Source organism: Suncus etruscus, chromosome 8 (assembly GCF_024139225.1).
Source record: "Suncus etruscus isolate mSunEtr1 chromosome 8, mSunEtr1.pri.cur, whole genome shotgun sequence".
NCBI classification, from domain to species: Eukaryota; Metazoa; Chordata; class Mammalia; order Eulipotyphla; family Soricidae; genus Suncus; species Suncus etruscus.
The window spans coordinates 3,209,491-3,227,836 of record NC_064855.1 but is presented as its reverse complement, the minus strand read 5'-3'; the positions used below and the strand labels follow the sequence as shown (position 1 = coordinate 3,227,836).

Genomic DNA, 18,346 nt, shown 5'->3' with positions numbered 1-18,346 from the left:
GTACTTATGACTAAGGAACCCTCACAGGGTCTCTCGATGCAGAAAGGGCTTGTATTGGGCATCGGAGAACCTGTTATGCTTTGAATGTCATTGCAATATTGCCAGTTTTAGGTACTTGAAGTCATTCTTTGCAAATGTATCCAAGGGTACATATGTCAGCTATAATTTGTGTTTTCAACCACGGGTAAGCAAAATCACTTATTTCCTATCATTGTAGCTGTTTTTGATGCTTCCTCAACAAATTATATTTCCGATGAATAGTATATAGAAAATTAGAGTCCTCCTGAAATTGTGGTCATTGACTATAAAATATACTTTCTGAATTTTAAAGATATAATTAGAAAAACTCCGAATCTGTGACTCTAGGTTTTGAGAAGCCAATTATTCTAAAATTGCTGGACTTGGAAAGCAAAGGGAAACCCTGATGGAGCCCCTACCTAAAGCAAAGCTGGTTAAAGCTCTTCAACTAATTCTACCCAATGTAAAGCTTAGGGAGCCATATTATAGTTGGTCTTGGGGTTAGTTGGTTCTGGAGTAAATTTTGAGGTGACAATGTTTGAGATAGAAGAAGAATTTTTTGACAATTAAATATAAAAATAAGACAGTCTTTAAAAAAAACTTGTTGAGGGTGATGGAGAGACAAGCTTTTGTTTCTTTTCTACAGGAACCACAGAAAGGCATGCTGAATGTCTGTGTAAGCACATTAGCCTTGGGTCGAAGCAAAGGAAAGTAAGCCAATAGAAAATGCACATTTACAGGAAAACACATCTAGTTCAAGGTCCAGTGACAGCAAGCCTGGGTGGAGGATCCATCCTATTGTCCTGATAAACTTGTTTCATGGGTTTTGTTTGTTTGTTTCTGTTTAAATCCTGACCATGAAAACAGTCTGAGGTAAGTCAGAGCCATGTAAAAAAAAATTCTACTTCAAGCTTCTGTATTTCTTTCCCTTTTAGAGGTCTGGAGGACTATGATGTGGATGGCTTGGAGGGCAGAGATTGGACAAAGTCATACACGGAGTCTCCCATATATTCATGTAGGGAGCAAAGTTTCTCTGCCTTTTCCATGAGTCTTTGAACAACCCATTGATTTTGCTCCCAAAATATTCAGTCCTGTGAATGGGGCAGGGTGTGATTCCCCATGAGTCATTATATTTGCAAGCATGAAGCCTCAGAACGAGCATTAAATTAAAATTCCCTTCACCTATGGGCAGAACACAGAGCGGCTCCCAGGACGTGAGAGTGCTAAATGAATTCTGAGTAATAATATTATCACCAGCGCATACTGATTGAGTTCAACAGGGTGCTAAGTGCTGCAGAGGCAGATAACACAAGCAGCCCCATGGAAAAGCAACAGTGATTGTCCCGAGAAACCCCCATCTGTCTGCGGCAGGAGCAGACAGGATGGCTGGACTGGTTAGACTAAGTCTCGTCCTTTCAGAGTATCCTCAAGGTTCTCCGTGCTTTTGTCTGCACTGAAAGTGGCCGCTTTTCTACAGTTCCATTTTGAAATGTGGCCGAGTGTTCTAATTTCAAATTACCATAAGAACATTGCAGACATTAAACTGCAGAACTTCACCTCTGCACCTGGGAATGACGGATAGAGTTTCCTGAGAAATAATAAATCAATTTGTTGTAGAATATTTTATTCCATATGTGTGTATGTACATGTATATGCCAGTGCATTTTTATTCAACTGGGGAAATAAGCATTTTTAAAATGACTAAGATTGGGGCTCTTAACCTTTCAACTATCCTTCAATTTTCTGAAGAAAAAAAAAAGTACACACATTTGAATGTCAAAAGAATTTACAGGTCTGAGAGGAAAGAGGAAAGACATTCAAAGTGAGAACACTAAGAAGAGGAGGCAGGGGACTGAATGAAGAGGTGTGGAAGCAAAGGAAAATCTTGGAGAGAGACAGACATGGAACCCGCTCCAGGGTTGTGTGTTGTGGCCAGCCCAGCAAGGTGGTAAGATGGAAAAATCAAGCCCTTTGGAGAAAATGGGGTATAAGCTGCCATTGTTGAGTTGAGCGTTCTGACTACTTTGAAAGTAACTGCAGTGATTTGCCAAGTTGGCAGCTAAAATGATGGAGCACAAATGTGTGGTTAGTCATGCCTGTGTCGAGGACCGAGCAGCAGGGGGTTAAGCTCTTCCTTCCCAGGCCTCCTGCTCCTCTGACTTGCTCTGACCTGCTCTCAGAGCCACTAGGGCCTGAGGAGGCAGGGGAAGCTCCATGCTCTGAGGCCCCCCGCTGCGTGAAAGGAGGCAGGCTGGGCAAGCGCAGTGCTGACCTCAGCCTCTGACGCAGTGTCTGGCCTTCAGAAAGGCGACTCTCCTGAGAACTTGCAGTTCCTAAAGTACCAAAAGTTCCTCAAGTCCACAATCCTGTGCATTGTGCTGGAGGACAAGAGGGAGTAAAAGAGTAGATGGCTGGACTGGTGGTGCTTGTCAGATGCCTGGAATCACCTTTTATGACCAAATAGAACTGGTCTTGGGTGAATGGATTCATTTCTGTTGTCTTGTCTAACTTCAAAGGGGAGAGGCGAGAGACCCATTTCCCATACAGACTTAGGCTCTCTGAAGTGAATGCTCTGAGCACGGAGAGACCAGAGCAGCCACTATAGACCTTGTGGTTGATGGCTTGTGAATGACCTGTGGTGCCTATGTAGTTGTGTAGGTAGCTTCTGTGAGGACTATGGCCTACTTCCTGCTGGCCATCCCTGGAGGCATGAACCTCGACGGCAGGAGTGGGTCTTGGTGGGCAGCTCCAGATGACACTGACGTGGTGTATAGGGAGGAGGACTGTCCAGCCTCATGTGGGTTCTGTGGAAGGGCCCACGTGCTCTAGAACATGGCAAAAACATGGCAGTCCTCTGTGGCACCTGGGTTGGGTCTCTGCCCTGCTACTCCACTTGTCACCAGTAGCAAGTGCAGAGAGTTGTGCCAATAGTGGTGGATGCTGGCCTGCATCCTTAAGTCGAGATTTCAGGAGTTCATCACTAAGTCACTGGCTTGTAAGGAATGTTTGGTGGTGTGCAGTTATGTCTGTGGGATGTGCTGGCACTCTGATGGGTCACCAGAACCAACTCACCTATATTGGAGAGAAGAGTACACCTGTGGATACAGCCAAGGCTGGGGCTCACTGTGGTCTCCAAGTCATGTGCTGTCCAAGGCACATGACCAGAGAGAATTAAAGGCTCCTCAGAGCTTTGAATATCCGTGCACACCTTTTCTTCCATGGCACACGTGATCTCTTGGGAGATCAGAATGAAGCAGCCGTGAAGGAGCATGTGCCCATCTGTGAGGTCTGCTGTGCCTGGGGCAAGTCTTCAAACCAAACCGTGAGACAAGGCAGGGTGGTGAGAGTATCCTCCATGTAGGAGGGTGTCAGGCCACTGTGTGAATATTCTCACACACCAACATATGGCAGTGAGTGTGAGTTTGAGATAGAAACACACCCACAGCAACTGGATAAGTGTGAAATTAATGTATATGTAGTGCTTCAATTTCCCAAATGTGTTTTATGCAGGAACATATGGAATATATGAGCTTGATGTATGAACGCAAAGCCAAGAAAGTTTGAGAGTTCTTGTTTGAAAATATCATGGGTCTTTTCAGTGCATTATGGCAGAAATTATGGGGTTCTGGGTGGAGAGATAGCAAAGCAGTAGGGTGTTTGCCTTGCACACAGCCGATCCAGGACAGATGGTGGTTCAAATCCCAGCATCCCATATGGTCCCCCATGCCTTCCAGGAGCAATTTTCAAGCACAGAGCCAGGAGTCACCTGAGAGCCACTGGGTGTGACTCAAAAACAAACAGGAAAAGAAATCATGGGGTTCATTTTTTCTTCCTCGTTGTTTCTGTCTCTCTTTTTTTTTTTAGGGGTCTATACCTAGTGATGCTTAGTGGTTACTCCTGGCTCTGCTTGGGATAACATCTGGGATGCCAGGGATAGAACCACGAGCAAAGCCAGTGTCCTCCCCACTGTCCTATTGCTACCCCTGCCTCTTCTATTTTGACCAGAAACATGTATCACAAATTGCACAATTCTAGTATGTCATGTTTCCAATTAGTTTATTATCAGAACTAATTACATTTTTTCTGTGTGGTTTTTGGGTCACACCCGGCAGTGCTCAGGGGTTATTCCTGGCTCCATGCTCAGAAATTGCTCCTGGCAGGCACGGCAAACCATATGGGATTCTGGGATTCGAACCAATGACCTTCTGCATGAAAGGCAAACGCCTTACCTCCATGCTATCTCTCCGGCCCCAGAACTAATTACAGTTTAAGAATCCTATTACAAACCGCACATTTTGAAGAGTGCTGAAATGAATTTATTCTTCTCTCTTGACCATGGTGTATGGCCTAGACCTTCCTTCCATGGTGACTTTCACTCAAAGGACAGCAGGGCTTCACATCTTAGTGAGAGAGGCTGAGTGCTGTGTGTGTGTGCACGGCTCCACCATCTGTCCCTGCGTTGCACAGGGAGGCCAATGCACCTTCCTTCAGTGGAATCAGCAGAACCTGGCTTACAAGACAGAACAGTGTCTCCTGCCTTAGGGATGCTGAATCCTGAGTCCTTAGGAATGATCAATAGATTCCTTACTCTTCTCAGCAGAGAGCAACTTAGCACATCTTGAGGGCTGCACCATACAAGTCTGCCGCTGTGCACAATCCCGGCTCCCTAGCTTCGACAAACCCAGAAGATGTGGAGTTGCCACGCACAGCAGCTGATGCTTTGGGGGCCTTTCTGTATATGGGGACTGAGTAGTGTGGAAGGTGTGACTCTCCAACTCATCCTCGGTGGTAGAGAAGCTGTTTCCACACCACGCAGAGCTAGTCCATCATGTCGCTCCCCACAAGAAACCCCAGGCTGCTTTTACTGATAGGTCAGTGTTTTCATGGAACAGACTTCCAGCAGGCCAAAGTCTGCACTCAGAATTCACCAAAGAAGCACTGGCTATTCCCAAGAGCTTTCCTTAGGTCTCTGTGTTCTCGGTCCTTTAGCAAACACTGGAATGTGATCCTGACAAGCTCCTGGTCACAAAATGGTGGCATGAAACCTCAGCAGCCATGCCCAGCTGAGCTCCAGACCTTCCTCACATGGAGAAAAGGAAACACCAGCTGCATGGCCACCACAGGCCAATCTCTGGACATCCAGGAACCGAAGAGGTGGACATTTGCCTGCAGGCTGGCTCCCAGACTGGGAAAGGTGCGAGGCCAGCAGGAGCTAAAGATGTGAGCAGGGTTGCTGTGGCGAACCTGGGCCCAGAGAGATCAGTGTCCAGCATCCACGGGCGCTGCTCACATGACCCACTAGCTTGCCCGTGTCCTGAGTCTTGCAGAGAACACTGTCCTCTACTCAGAATCACATCCTGTGACTTGGGTTCTGCAAGGCTGATTTCAAGCAATGTTCCATTTAGAAATAAGAGAGGGTCATTTAAATGATCACAGCAATTTTAAGAGGAAAAAAAATCTCAGAATGACCAGGAATTGTGTAATTTAGAGTTCATGTCAGAGAGAGAGTATGGGGGGATGATGAGGGATAAGTGAGGCTGAGGAACGGGCACTGCCATAGCTCTTGGGGCCCCTCTTGGAGGAAGCTTTCTAATGGCACGGCCTAAGACATAAAATGCAGTGATCTACAGAAACAGCTTCTCTGGCATGACTGCTTGCTGTCAGAAGGGACCTGTATCCCACCTGCCAGAGATTGGCCACTGTTCTTCCTGTGCTCTGCTGAGTGGCTTCAAGACTCAGTCACAGGTCACTCCTACCAGTTCCTTCCCTCACCTCTTCACCCTCTCCTCTTTGCCTCTTGATGCTTTTGGGTAAAAACGTCACTTCAGAGAGGTCCCATAAGCAGGGACCATCATAAGACTCGAGTGTCCCTGAATTCTGCTGTAATGTCAGCCTCTCACAGACCTCATGTGGACTCCCAGCAGCTCTGTCCCAGCAAGTCTGGCTGTTGCTGGACTGATGAAACCCAGGGGTATTGAGGGGGCACACCTAGGGGTACCCCAGTCTTAGGGTAATGAGATGACACTTTGGGTGGGTTCAGGAAAAATGACAACTGATAGAGGAGGATAATCGACACCACATGGATGGGCTCTGGGAGTGTGGCCCTCTGCCATACATGCACAGGTCACCCCAATGCTCCACAGACAAATATGAGCCCCTTGAACTCTAACCACAAGGAACTTTTAGCACCAGCACTGAGCCAGGCCATGACAAGGTCGTCACCGAGCACTGGCTTGGAGCAGAAAGGGCTGCGGGCCTTACAGTCCCCTCCCACACACTTCCCTGCGCCCTCCCATGCCCACTGCTTTGTGTCAGAACATAGTGGAGTGGGAGCACCTGCTAGAGCGAGGGCACCACCTTGGGGCTCCTCCTGAGGAGAGCTGCAGGGATGTACGGCAGAGGCGGCCTTCGGGGGACTTATTCTGGCAAACACAGCCAATGTTGGGCCAGGTATGCCGCGGCCATTAGCGGGCTCTGAAAAAGGATTACTGTGATTATTTTTTGGCAGCCTGGAGCCTTTCATCTTTATGAGATGATAGCAATGTTTTAAAAGGATGATCATAGCACTGTGTGAGGATAATAGGAATAATCCTTTATCTTGGCTAGTGCTTTAGGACTTTAAAATACTTTCCTATAAAATGTAAGGCTTAATCCTAACAGCAATCCTTTAAAGTATATGAAGTGGCTATTACTTGTCACATTTTAGAGTCAGGAACATGGAGGTCCAGGGCTTGAGAATTGTCTGAATTGTTCTGAATAGTTCTGAATTATCTGTGTGAATGTGTGTGGGAGGAGAGTCATAGACACCAGCAGATGCTCTGAGGTTCAGGGACACTGTAACACTCCCCCAAGCCTCAAGACCTCCACTGCGTGTCAGCTAACTTCAGGCTTCTCACAGAGGACACTTGGTGTGCACAGAAAGAATGTACCGCACGGCCACCTCCTACCCGCTTCCCCCTCTAAATAGAGCCGAGTTTCTGCTGTTGCTGCCGCTTTCGCGGTGAATTATGGAAGCACATTTCATGGCTGGTCTCGGAAGCATACGCAACAACATTTTTATTATGGCTTCATTTCGGGCAGTGCATCCACTCAGCCTCTGGGGAAGCCACAGAAGCAGCAGGCATTGGCCCTGATCTGCCCTCTGATGGACCTTTGGCTCCCTCCTGAGCTGCATACACTCTGGTGCCGCCAGGCCCCTGAGAAATACTTCCCAAACAGGGATGGCCTAGTTGTGGACACATTTCCTGTTCCACTCAGAGTAGCACATGACATCTCTCAATCCCACCTGCTGACTAGAAGCCGTCTCTATGGGGAGTTCGGTGTCACTGAGATGAGGTAAGTTTGGGTCGAAGTTCAGGGAAAGCCGCCCTGCCCTATCCCTCCTGTACTCACCTCCAGGAAGTGCTCTGCCTGCTGCTCTCGGTCCAGTTTCCTCGAAGTGGTGGTGATCAGACCTGTGTGGACAGAACAGTCAACTTAAACATCTGGGGCAAGAGCCTGTAGGCACAGAAAAGGTGTTTGTGAGGGAGCGACAGAAGCCAGGGGCCTCACTCACAGCTGTCCTTACCACAGTGTGATTTTTGAAAGAAAAACTCAGAGGAGACCCGAAATGTGTCTCTTTTCTGCTTACCCAGGGCACAGGCTTCGTGAGCATACACAACCATTTTGTGTCGGATAATGAGGAATTTTGAGGATTCATTTACATATGACTTGTGCTGCTGGAGGAATCTCATGAAAAACTTTAGGGCTCTTGAACAATGACTATGAACAATGTGTTGAGTGTTGATTAGTATCAGGCAATGAAACAGAACTTTCTTACTTCCATATGCTTCTAAGTATAATCTATTTAATCCATAGATTTAAGATTACAATGGAGATAGATTAAGATATAGATAACAGTAAGGTTAAGATATAGATTAAGATAATAAATTATGAGTAAGATATATAATCATAATCTTAGATTTATTCTATAATATATAATATGATTTATATACCATATTATTATATTATATAATCCATAATCTACTTGTTCATACCATTATCTCAAATTTATTTAACTCTTATAACACCAGAGATCTACTGTAATGTTATCACCTTGTTTTTTCCATGCTTAGATCTTTACACAAAGTCAGTTCCCATGGGACTCTCTCTGGGGAGGGAGTTGTCCTCTGTGGCTATCACATGGCATCAGGCCGGACAGATATCCCAGCTGTGGAGTCTCCAGGGACCTGACAGGCTCCCGATCCGAGGGTTCCTCCAGGTCTAGTGTGCAGCACAACAGCATGGTGAGGTGCACAGAGATGACACAGCAGAGAATGCTAAGGTTCTATGTTGGCCAATAGCCCAACAGACCCCACTCTTTGGAGAAGAGCCCTTGTGGGGGCCACATCCCAACCCCCACTCCCAAGACAGCTCAAGTGTCTGTCCCCATATGTTGCAAGTCAGCCCCTGAAGAGGTTGACTGATGGAGGGATGGAGGATGAGGTCTTTCCCCACCAGCTCGGAGCACGCATCTGCCACCCCATCCAGCCAACAGTTCTGAGGTTAAACAGCGGGTAAACAGCTTGCAGACAGTCAGGCTTGTGGAAATATTGGCTTTATTCGGTGGACAAGACTGAAGTCCAAGGTCTCAGCCTCAGTTCCAGCCAAAAGCCTCTCGCCTTCCACAGACCCTTGTTTTTATTCCCCAGAATCAGGTACCACCTAATGGTGGGATCAGATACCAACCAATGGTGGAAGCAGAATCAGGTACCACCCTAGGGTGGGGGCAGAATGCCAGGTCATACCCTAGGGTAGGGCACAATCACCAATCAGGTTAGGGTCAGTAACATAATAATCCCCTAAAATATTTACATACACAACACCCATATACTGTGTCTCTCCCTTCCTTATAGGCTGCATGACCCATGTCTGCTTTTCTCACCAGTCAGGGCTCGAACTACTTCCCGGGGTCTTGTGCCATTGGTGAAGCCCCAGCCACCACGGCTCTGGTCCTTGGTGCTCAGTGAGTGAGGGTGTCCGGCCCCAACCCTCCAGGCCGTTGGAGTATCTTCACTTTAGCTTCACACCATAATAATAATAAACTGGCTCAGACTTCCAGGATCCTGAGCTCTGGAGGAGGCAGACACTTGAAAACGTGAGGGCAAGAATGGAACTAGCTCAGGAATCGGCCATGCATGGAGTGAGCTTTCTTTCAGGACGCTGAAGCACATGCATGGGCCAGAACATCAGAGATTAGTCACACTAGGAGCTGTTTGCACAGGGAAGACAAACCTGGTCAGAAAGCCAAGCAGGGCTTTCTCCCAGTCTGTGGAAATGTCCTTGGAGAGCGGGGGTCTGAGTGTCAGGCCCACAGAACTGTGGAGGTACCTCCCCTTCTTCAGCTGTTGTGGAGAAGGCAGAGGACAGTGCCCCCGACCACCAATAACAGCCCTAAATTGCAGACCATGGGGTACAGGAAATCGGGGCTGGTTTTGATTCAGCCAAACTCAAGACAAATCATAGGTGGGCTTTGGGATGTGGTTTGCAAAGAAAAAACAAACACGTCATTTGCTCCAACTATAAATGAAAACCTTTAGTTTTGAAAGAGAAACAGGGTCCCCAGAAAGAGCTAGAAGCATGTGACCACTGGCATTGTGGAGCCTGGGACTCAAGGCCCTTAGCAACAGCCTGAGCCAGGAGCTCACTCCGGCGGCCTGTTGCTGGATGCAGCGGCCAGTTGACTTCTCCCTGCCTTCCCAGTTCTCTGCCAGGGGTGCCTGCTGGCAGTCTCATGCTCCTCTACTTCCTTCCCCATGTGGCTGGCCAATCTCCCAGAGCAAAGGAAATCAGTGCAGGGCTGAACTGCTCAGGAAGCCACCTGAGTGGCCAGGCCTGTGCCCACTCTGTCCTTCCACCCAACAACTCAGTGTTGACCCGGGTGCTCTGCTTTTACCCTCACCAGCTGCAAGGGCACCTGCTTCCTTGAGCTGTGTCTGGCCTGAGGTAGCTCACGGATTGGCTTGGGAAGGGAGACAGGTGCTGTGACACTGAGCCAATAACCAGGCCTCTTATCACCGTGTCCGTCAGTTCGATTGCCCTAACCAGTTCCAAGCTCCAGCTGTGAGGGGCTCCCGTTCACATGTGCTCCTGGTACCCAACAGAAGCTGTTCTTCATTGCAGCTCTGAGCACTGGGAGGAGCTGCCAGGGAACCAAAGCTCTGCTCTGGAGGTGCTACAACCCACCAGATGTAACTCATCACCTCAAGCACACGTCCTGTTTTAACATCCAGAACACACATCCTCCCCTTACCCTCATCCCCTTACCCTGCCTTTCCTAAACACAGAAGGACATCCCTTTTGTAATTCCCTCTTACATCTGACCTGATCAGCTTACATAAAGTCCACACCTTCCTCTCCACCTTCCTCTCCCCTAATTTAAATATCCCTTTCCCACCTAAAATAAATGAGTTACTTTCCCGAGGTGGCTGCTGGATTCTTCTTTGTGAATGCTCTACTTGCCTGAGATCTGACTTCACCAGTGACCTCTACATCTTGGGACCTGACCTTACCAGCCTCATGTACAAGGAGACAGGCCCCGAGATAGGCATCCCGCCTCGAAGTGCCCATCTTGGGGCTTGCCTTTGGCAAAGGCAACTTGAAGCATGTGAATTGTCGATTTAAAGCAATTTCTCCTGGTTCTGCTAAAACCTATCACTTCTGCATTGGTCAGCTCGACCGAATGAAAACATGTGAACGGAATGGAAAGTGGAGGGTCTGGGAGTTCTTTGGTTCAGTCTGACATCCCACATCAGGCAAAGTACTGTTTCTGAGACTCAATGGATGCGAAAATATCTCTCTCTCTCTCTCTCTCTCTCTCTCTCTCTCTCTCTCTCTCACACACACACACACACACACGGATCGTAGATGGAAAGCTATCACACCAACTCACATCTGACTCACCACAAAAACATCTGGGGATATAACTTGTTTTGAAGGGGTTTGGATGCTATGGAAGACTGACAACACGTATTAGATCTTTTATTATCACACATTTCCTAATAATTTCCACAATTCAGTCCTTCCTTTTGTCCTAAATGTATATTCACACTGTAAAGCCTCAGCATTTCTTGCCTGTAAAAACCTTATTATTTCTTCCTCCACCTTTCGAAGACTTCACTGTGTCTGTCCCACCTGAATAAATTTATTGGGTAGAAAGGTCTCAGGAATATTTAATGTCCTGGAGAAAAATCCTTTGCAGGGCATTTTAATAATCTCTATTCTAATAGAAAACAGTTCTTCACAGGGATCTGTCCACTCAGGCCCTGTGTTTGACAATACTTTGCTAGGACTAGCGTTAACTTTACATGATTATTTCAGAGCAGCCAGTACGTGTTTTCCTGCTAGAACCTGCATTTCAACGGCTGTAAAATCCTCCTCAGTGAAAATGTGAAAAATGGAATTTCATGGTCTTGCTCTCTGGTGGGAAGATGTACCGTCCCTTGGAGGAATGAGGAAATTTGTTCTTAATCATGTACCAACACGGGAGGTTGGTTTAAGTCTTTGAAACGGTTTCTGCTCAGTTTCTTCTTCCAACACTGCAATGATTTGCTGGGTGAGCAGTCTGGTCACTTGCTCAGGAGAGGTATCATGAGATTTTTTTTTCCTTTTCAAATATGAGTGGAAGTGACTGAAGAATTAGAGTTCTTTGGAACTCCTGGGAATGATTCCAAGTGGAGCTGCATCTGCCTTTTGCTTTTTCATAGACAACCATATTTCCCATTTTGTTTCCTTTTGCAGATCGTGGCTTTTACAGACTTCCCACTCTGTTTGTTCGTTCTTTTCCTCTGACACAGGGGCCTCTTCTGGACCAGATTTTCATACTCTGAATGTCATTCAGGGAATGTCTTCCAAGAGCCCAATCTAATCTCTGTTCTTTCACACTTAGCACAGTCCATGTCCTGGGTGAGGGATGGTAGTCAGTGGACACTGGACACAAGTGTCTGGGCCAAGAGGACTCTCGGTGGTGGGCTCAGTCTGGACGTGTGGGAACCAATGCATGCCAGCATCGTCCTTGATAGGTGTGGTCCAGGAAAGTGGGAAGGATCCCTCAGCATTATATTCTGTAAAAGCTCTCATGCTTTTGGGAAAACTCAAAATAGAATTATGTGCTGTGATAATTATTATTTGGGTTTTTAACATACCATGTCACAAGTTCACAGAGCCCTTTTCTTGCAGCTTGTGTCAGACTGGGCAGCCGACATGGTTAATTGAGGTTAATGGGGGGAGGTGGCAGACTGCCAATACTAATGAGTTTTTCTTGACTCTTCCTAATATGTATTTTATTCCTCTCGGGGCTTTACTTTTTGTTTAGCTAAATTATTTTATTTATCCCAGAATCCCTGCATGAGCAGGGATCACTCATGTGTCAGAGAGGGTTCAGCCAAACCTCAGCCAAACCCCACATTGCAATGGAAGGGAAAGTTTTCCAGACCAGGGGCCTGTTCTCCTGTCCAGTGGACAGCAAATGGAGGACCAACCTAAGGCCAGCAGGGATGGGAATCTGGCTGGAAATTGATGAATCCATTCTTGCAAAATGTGACCAATAATGAGGGCAGTTGTTGTCAGCAGCCAGTTCTTGGTCCAGCCTCATCTGAGGTGTGGAAAGGTGGAAACGGCCAGTCTCCTGTGTCGACTATGTGTCAGGCAGAGGACTTGGGCTGGGCAGGTACTGTGGATGCAGAGAGCTGTTCTGGGGGAGGTGGCCATGGTGAACAATAGCCACTTCTTATGAGGAGGAAGCTGCTGGGACTTCAGCTTCTGGTCCAGAAAACAAAAACACATTGGCAAGCTGGGGAGTGAGTTTCTGGGAGAGAATGACAGCTGATATGAATCCTGGGGGATTGGTACATGTGAGGGATGTGCGTGTGTGCATGCATGTATGTGTGTGTGTGTGTGTGTGTGTGAGAGAGAGAGAGAGAGAGAGAGAGAGAAAGAGAGAGAGAGAGAATGGAAGCTAATATGAATCCTGCAGGATTGGTGCAAAAGCCTTTAGAAACAAACCCCCAATGTTCTTCACAGTTCTTCTCAAACCCAGATGAGCAGGAGAAGCCAGCCGATGAATCTATCACAGACTGGGTTCCCCTGAGGAGTTGGCATCTATCCGGTGGAATCATCAGACACAGATGTCTGGCCCTGACTCCTTTTATGCTGATCCCCTTCACCCGATACCTTTATTACTTCCATAACTCAGTCCTGTCTGAGCTTCTCCTGAGTAGCAACTTGCCAATAGACAAGGTCATCCAGTTGACCTTGAAGGAAGCTAGAAATGGTAAAGAGAAGTGAGGAATCCAGGGCCATCCACAAAGGCCCCAGGCATCTGCTGGGGAGCAGAGGGCATCACCATGAGCCCAGCAACAGCCACATCTATACCTATGGCACCCCCACAGGGAGGCCAAGCCAGGGAGAGATGGACTGAATTTTGTGGGCTGATTGCTGGTGGCCAGTCCTTCCATTTCTCAGGTCCCAGTGATCTCACCTACCCTGCTTACGCTTCTGTGCAGGCAAGTCTCAGAGGCACCTTCTGGAAGGCTCTTTGAGAATAATACTACTTGTTATGGCTGATCTTTCTTGGAGAATTCTCTCCTCCCTTCTCCATAATTAGAAGGAGAAAACTAAGAGCTGGAGTGATAGCACAGCGGTAGGGTGTTTGCCTTGCACATGGCCAATACGGAACAGAACTGGGTTCAATCCCTGGCATCCCATATGGTCCCCGAGCCTGCAAGGAGCTGTTTCCGCGTGCAAAACAAGACATAACCCCTGAGCACCACTGAGTGTGGCCCAAAAACAAACAAAAAAAAAAAAAAAAAGGAGAAAGCTTACTGTCAGTAGAACCAGAAGAACTAAAATATAGGTGGCACTTATGAAATTAAAAAAAAAAACACAACAACTCATTTTCAGGGAAATCTCTCTGGCTCTTGGCAGGTCCAACATGGGACAGGCACCTGACCCCAACGGGCTTCCCAAGACCACTCACGGCAGAGACTGCAGAGGTTATGATGGAGTCTCAGGAGGTGCAGTGTTGTCTTAATATACTGCCAGGCCATAGGGGCTGCAGGAGCTGGGTCGAACCCAGCAAAGCCTCGCCATCCCCACACCAACACTAGGACTCCTTAATTTATATTAAGACAACAGTGCAGCACTTAGAATTTCAGCTTGTTCTATCTCCCAGGACTAGATGGGCTGGGGAAAGTGTTCTCTTGGTGCCTGTCATCTCTGGCAATGAGGAACTCTAAGGGCAGATGTCTGAGAGCAGAGACATGGCAGTTCAAGGCAAGCCACTTCACCCCACCAGCTCTGAGGCTGCCACATATTAGTTTACACCCAGCTTTTGTCCAGGGCAAAGGTGTTCCCCAACTTCCTCTTTCTTTTCACCAACACTTTGACTTATAAAAGTCCACCTGGAACCCACTCAACCCTTCCCTTCCTGGCTGGGAAATAAAGAGGTTTAGGTTTGGCTTGGAACAGGAAGTGAGACCATAAGGCAAGAAGCCAAGTGACTCCATGATTCTCTCCTGACTGGCTTGGTTTATTAATTCTTCACGGCTACCCTGTTTCCTCAGACCTGTTCACTCGGGGTTGGTATGTGGGGTGATTTCACAGCCACGAATCCCAAACCTATACCAGGTACCTCTCCAGGAGTCCCAGGATTGACACCTGTGTCCAGGGAGCAGATTGGGCCCAGCACACAGCTGGCACAGACACACAGACAAGCAGTGGCTGTAACATCAGACATATCCTCAGCTCTGCATGCACCTGGTCACGATATCCCCACCCAAGGACCGCTGAATTCTTCTTCTCCAGACAAAGGGGAAGAGCCTGACCATCTCCTTAGCTGAATCTGTCTCTGAATTTATTTGCTACTGAAATAAAGTGAAAAGGGAGAAATAAAAGGAAAAGGGAAAAGGAGTCACATTTATTCAAACAAAGTTTTACAAAGTTCAGCAAATGCTTAGTGGACAGAGGAGCAAAGAGAAATATAGAAGTCACTATGGATGGCATCTAACCCCCTTCCACCTGCCTCTCTCACAGGCCAATGCTCTCTTCCCAGGCACTCAGCCCCCTTCCTGTTCAGATTCTCTTATCCCTGGGCAGTGTGAGTGGCCTGGTGAACAGGTACAACCGTGGCCAGGACTACAGCCACTCTGCAGCTGGAAGGAGATCTTCCCAGAAAGTGGGGGGTGAAAGACCAGAACAAGAACAAGGATGAATGGTCCACACCAGAGTGAGGGAGAGGGAGATGAGGTAGGAAAGCACTAATGATTTAGGAACATTCTAGAATTCTGCTTTCAGCTTGTGTGAGTCAGGCCGTATACATTTGAAATAGCAGCTTCTTACTTCACGAACCCTCTGAAGAATGTCAGGAGCTGACCCTGTGGCTCTCTCTGAGGCCCTGCTTGTGGGAGCACTGGCCATGGATGCCCATTTTCAGAGCCCTCACACACCCAAGGGAATGGAAATAGGTGGGGGAAGCAGGGCCATTTTCCGTCTAATCAGTGAGAAAGCTGGGCTTCATCACAGTCCAGGGGGAGACCTTTTCATCAAACGCCAGACACTCTCCACACTCCAGCCGCATGAGACAAATGCCCCGTCCATGCGCCACTGGGCTGGCACACGATCTGAATCAAAAAGACAGAGGTGGAGGCTGTGGGCTGCAGGGAAGGAATGAAAGCAAGGTGGGGAGGGCAGAGGACATCACTTCTGGAGATGTGGCCAGAGACAGAGGCATCCTTGGGCTTTCTTCTTCTCTCTCTCTCTCTCTCTCTCTCTCTCTCTCTCTCTCTCTCTCTCTCTCTCTCTCTCTCTCTCTCTCTCTCTCTCTCTCTCTCAAGAACTGGAGACCCATGCCTCACTGGATGCATGTCTACATGCCACCATGAGTCCTTGTCAACATCCTAGCTTCCCAACCCACGAGTGGAATTATTGGGGCACCAAGCTTTGCAGATGGGTCCTGTCTCAGTCATAGAGTCCCTAGGAAGCAGAGTGACAAGGACGTTAATCTAGGAGGTTTCTAGCGATTGCTGCAATGTCTGATGTTTCTCTTTCATGAAGAGAGTGGTATCTGCCAGGCTCTGCACCTCACCATTCCTTTTCTGCCCAGGGCTGGTCATGTTGCACAAAGAGGGGAGAAGCAGGCAGCCTCCTGGGCCCGTCCTTGGGATGTCTTCCCTGGCAAAGGAAAGGCCCTACCTGAAGCTTCCCTTCTGAGCCTTCTGTCTGGAGTGCATAATTCTTGCCAGTTCACATGGCCCTGGGAGTAGGGGGGCATGTTTTCCCAGGGGCTTGCTGGTGCAGGACAGTAGCAGCGAGGCCTGTTTTGTGCAGTAAGTGTTTCTGAGAGCTCGGCGCATGCAGGATCTGTCTATCCCCCATGGTGGGAGACAAGGAATAAATTCTCCTCTGCTCCAAAGAACATGGGAATGAAGGGTGGCTGGCTGATAGGGATGCTGATGGCTCCTTTTCCATCTCCTGGGGAAGATCCCAGACCCTGCAGAGGCCTGGTCCCTGCTCGGTCCTCAAAAAAGAGGCACTGGAAAGCACTCACCAAGCTATGCCCCACTTCCTGAAAGAAAACCAGCTAGAAGAAAATGGCTACAGAGAGGAGACCCAACTGCAGCTGATGTGGGACTTCCTCAGGTGCTAACCAGGATGAGCTGTCCTTCCCTCTGAAAACCTGCAGGCCTTCTCATTGTGAGCATTCCCTACCTCCACTGTCCATTCTTCACAGCTGTGCTGCTTTTAATGGCCCTGTCCACAATATGTGCATCTTAAGCTAAACTCTGTGCTCTTTAGAATAAGAAGCAATTTTGCATATAATTATTTGCATATCTCTTTTTTTCTTTCTAACCCTCAGGACGAGTAGACACATTAGATATTTGCTCAATTAAGTTTGGAGGTAGATTAAAGCCAAAAGTTCATGCAGAGCACATTCTAAAAAAAGAATTAAAGCAGTAGTGTCACAAACTAAGCATCGAAAGGCTACAGAAAAGCCAGATTCAGAGATCTGGAGTAACTGCCCGGGGTTTCATCTCAGACTCCAGCCTCCCAGAAGTCAACAGGCAAAGAAGAGGAATTCGTCATGGCTCTTGCAGAGAGCAGAGTGGGAGGCCCCCCCTCCGCCTGGAGGGAGTGTGTGGGAGGAGGCTGCCAGCCCCCTGTAGGGGGCACAGCTGGAGGGTGCCAGACTCTGTCAGTACAGACTCATTGCCAACAGAAGCTCCCCAGAAGAAACCAAGGTCAGCGATTCTACTCCTGTACCCATATTCAGCAGAGAGCTTTAGCTCTCTCGGGTCTGAAAACATGAAGGCCCCTTCCTGGATCTGGCTCAGCACTGATGGAGCCTGCTGAGCTGTGTGAAGGCTGCTGTGGGGTCCCTAGGTGGGCCCCATGGGTCTCAGAGGACTCCAGGGAATGATGGTAAGGTTCAATGCTTCTCTCACCCAAAGGGCTGCCATCACTTGCCCACGGAGTGGGGCCAGGCTCAGCGTGTTCTGAGACTAACATCAGAGTAGGGGCACAGACCCGCCGACTCCAGGCCCAGCCTCTTAGACAATTGACGACTTCTGCGGTGTTCTGCAGGATGCCAGAGCCTGCCCTGAAGGTCGCTGGGCTGGAGAGGAGTTGACACCAAGTACCCCATCAGGTCTAGGCCTTGGAGAGGCTTCCCTGGAAGCTTGAGATTGTTTATCTGCCCCTGCCATGTACCAGAGAAAAATGTTCCTCCACTCCAGCATAGTTCCCAGGGACAAAATCCTATTCCTGAACCAAGTGTTAATGATTTTTCTTTTTGTTTGCTTTTGGGCCACACCTACTGGCTCAGGGTTTACTCTGTTTCGCTCTGCGGTTAGAAATTAGTCCTGGGCCGGGAGAGATAGCACAGCAGCGTTTGCCTTGCAAGCAGCCTATCCAGGACCAAAGGTGGTTGGTTTGAATCCCAGTGTCCCATAGGGTCCCCCGTGCCTGCCAGGAGCTGTTTCTGAGCAGACACCCAGGATTAACCCCTGAGCACTGCCAGGTGTGACCCAAAAACCAAAAAAAAAAAAAAAAAAAAAAAAAAAGAAAGAAATTAGTCCTGAGGCCTGTGGGCTTGGAGGACTATATAGGATGATGGAGATCAAACCAAGGTTGGCTATGTGCAAGGCAAACGCCCTACCCACTACCTACTCCAGTCCCAGTGTTATTGCTTTTATGTAACTGGATACTGATGGAAAACTCCAAGTGTCTTTAGGCTCAGATCATAGATTTTACTTCATTCATTCTTTCACTCACTTCAACAATGAGTGGTTGACCA

General features: G+C 48.1%; 1 protein-coding gene across 1 annotated transcript in view; it reads right to left on the bottom strand.

Moving 5' to 3' along the window:
- The window catches only part of FAT3 (FAT atypical cadherin 3), a 222,837-nt gene that overhangs the window by 68,087 nt on the left and 136,404 nt on the right, over positions 1–18,346 (bottom strand). The window contains 1 exon segment of the mRNA XM_049779014.1: positions 7,411–7,472. Within this exon segment, the coding sequence (XP_049634971.1) occupies positions 7,411–7,472 (62 nt within the window).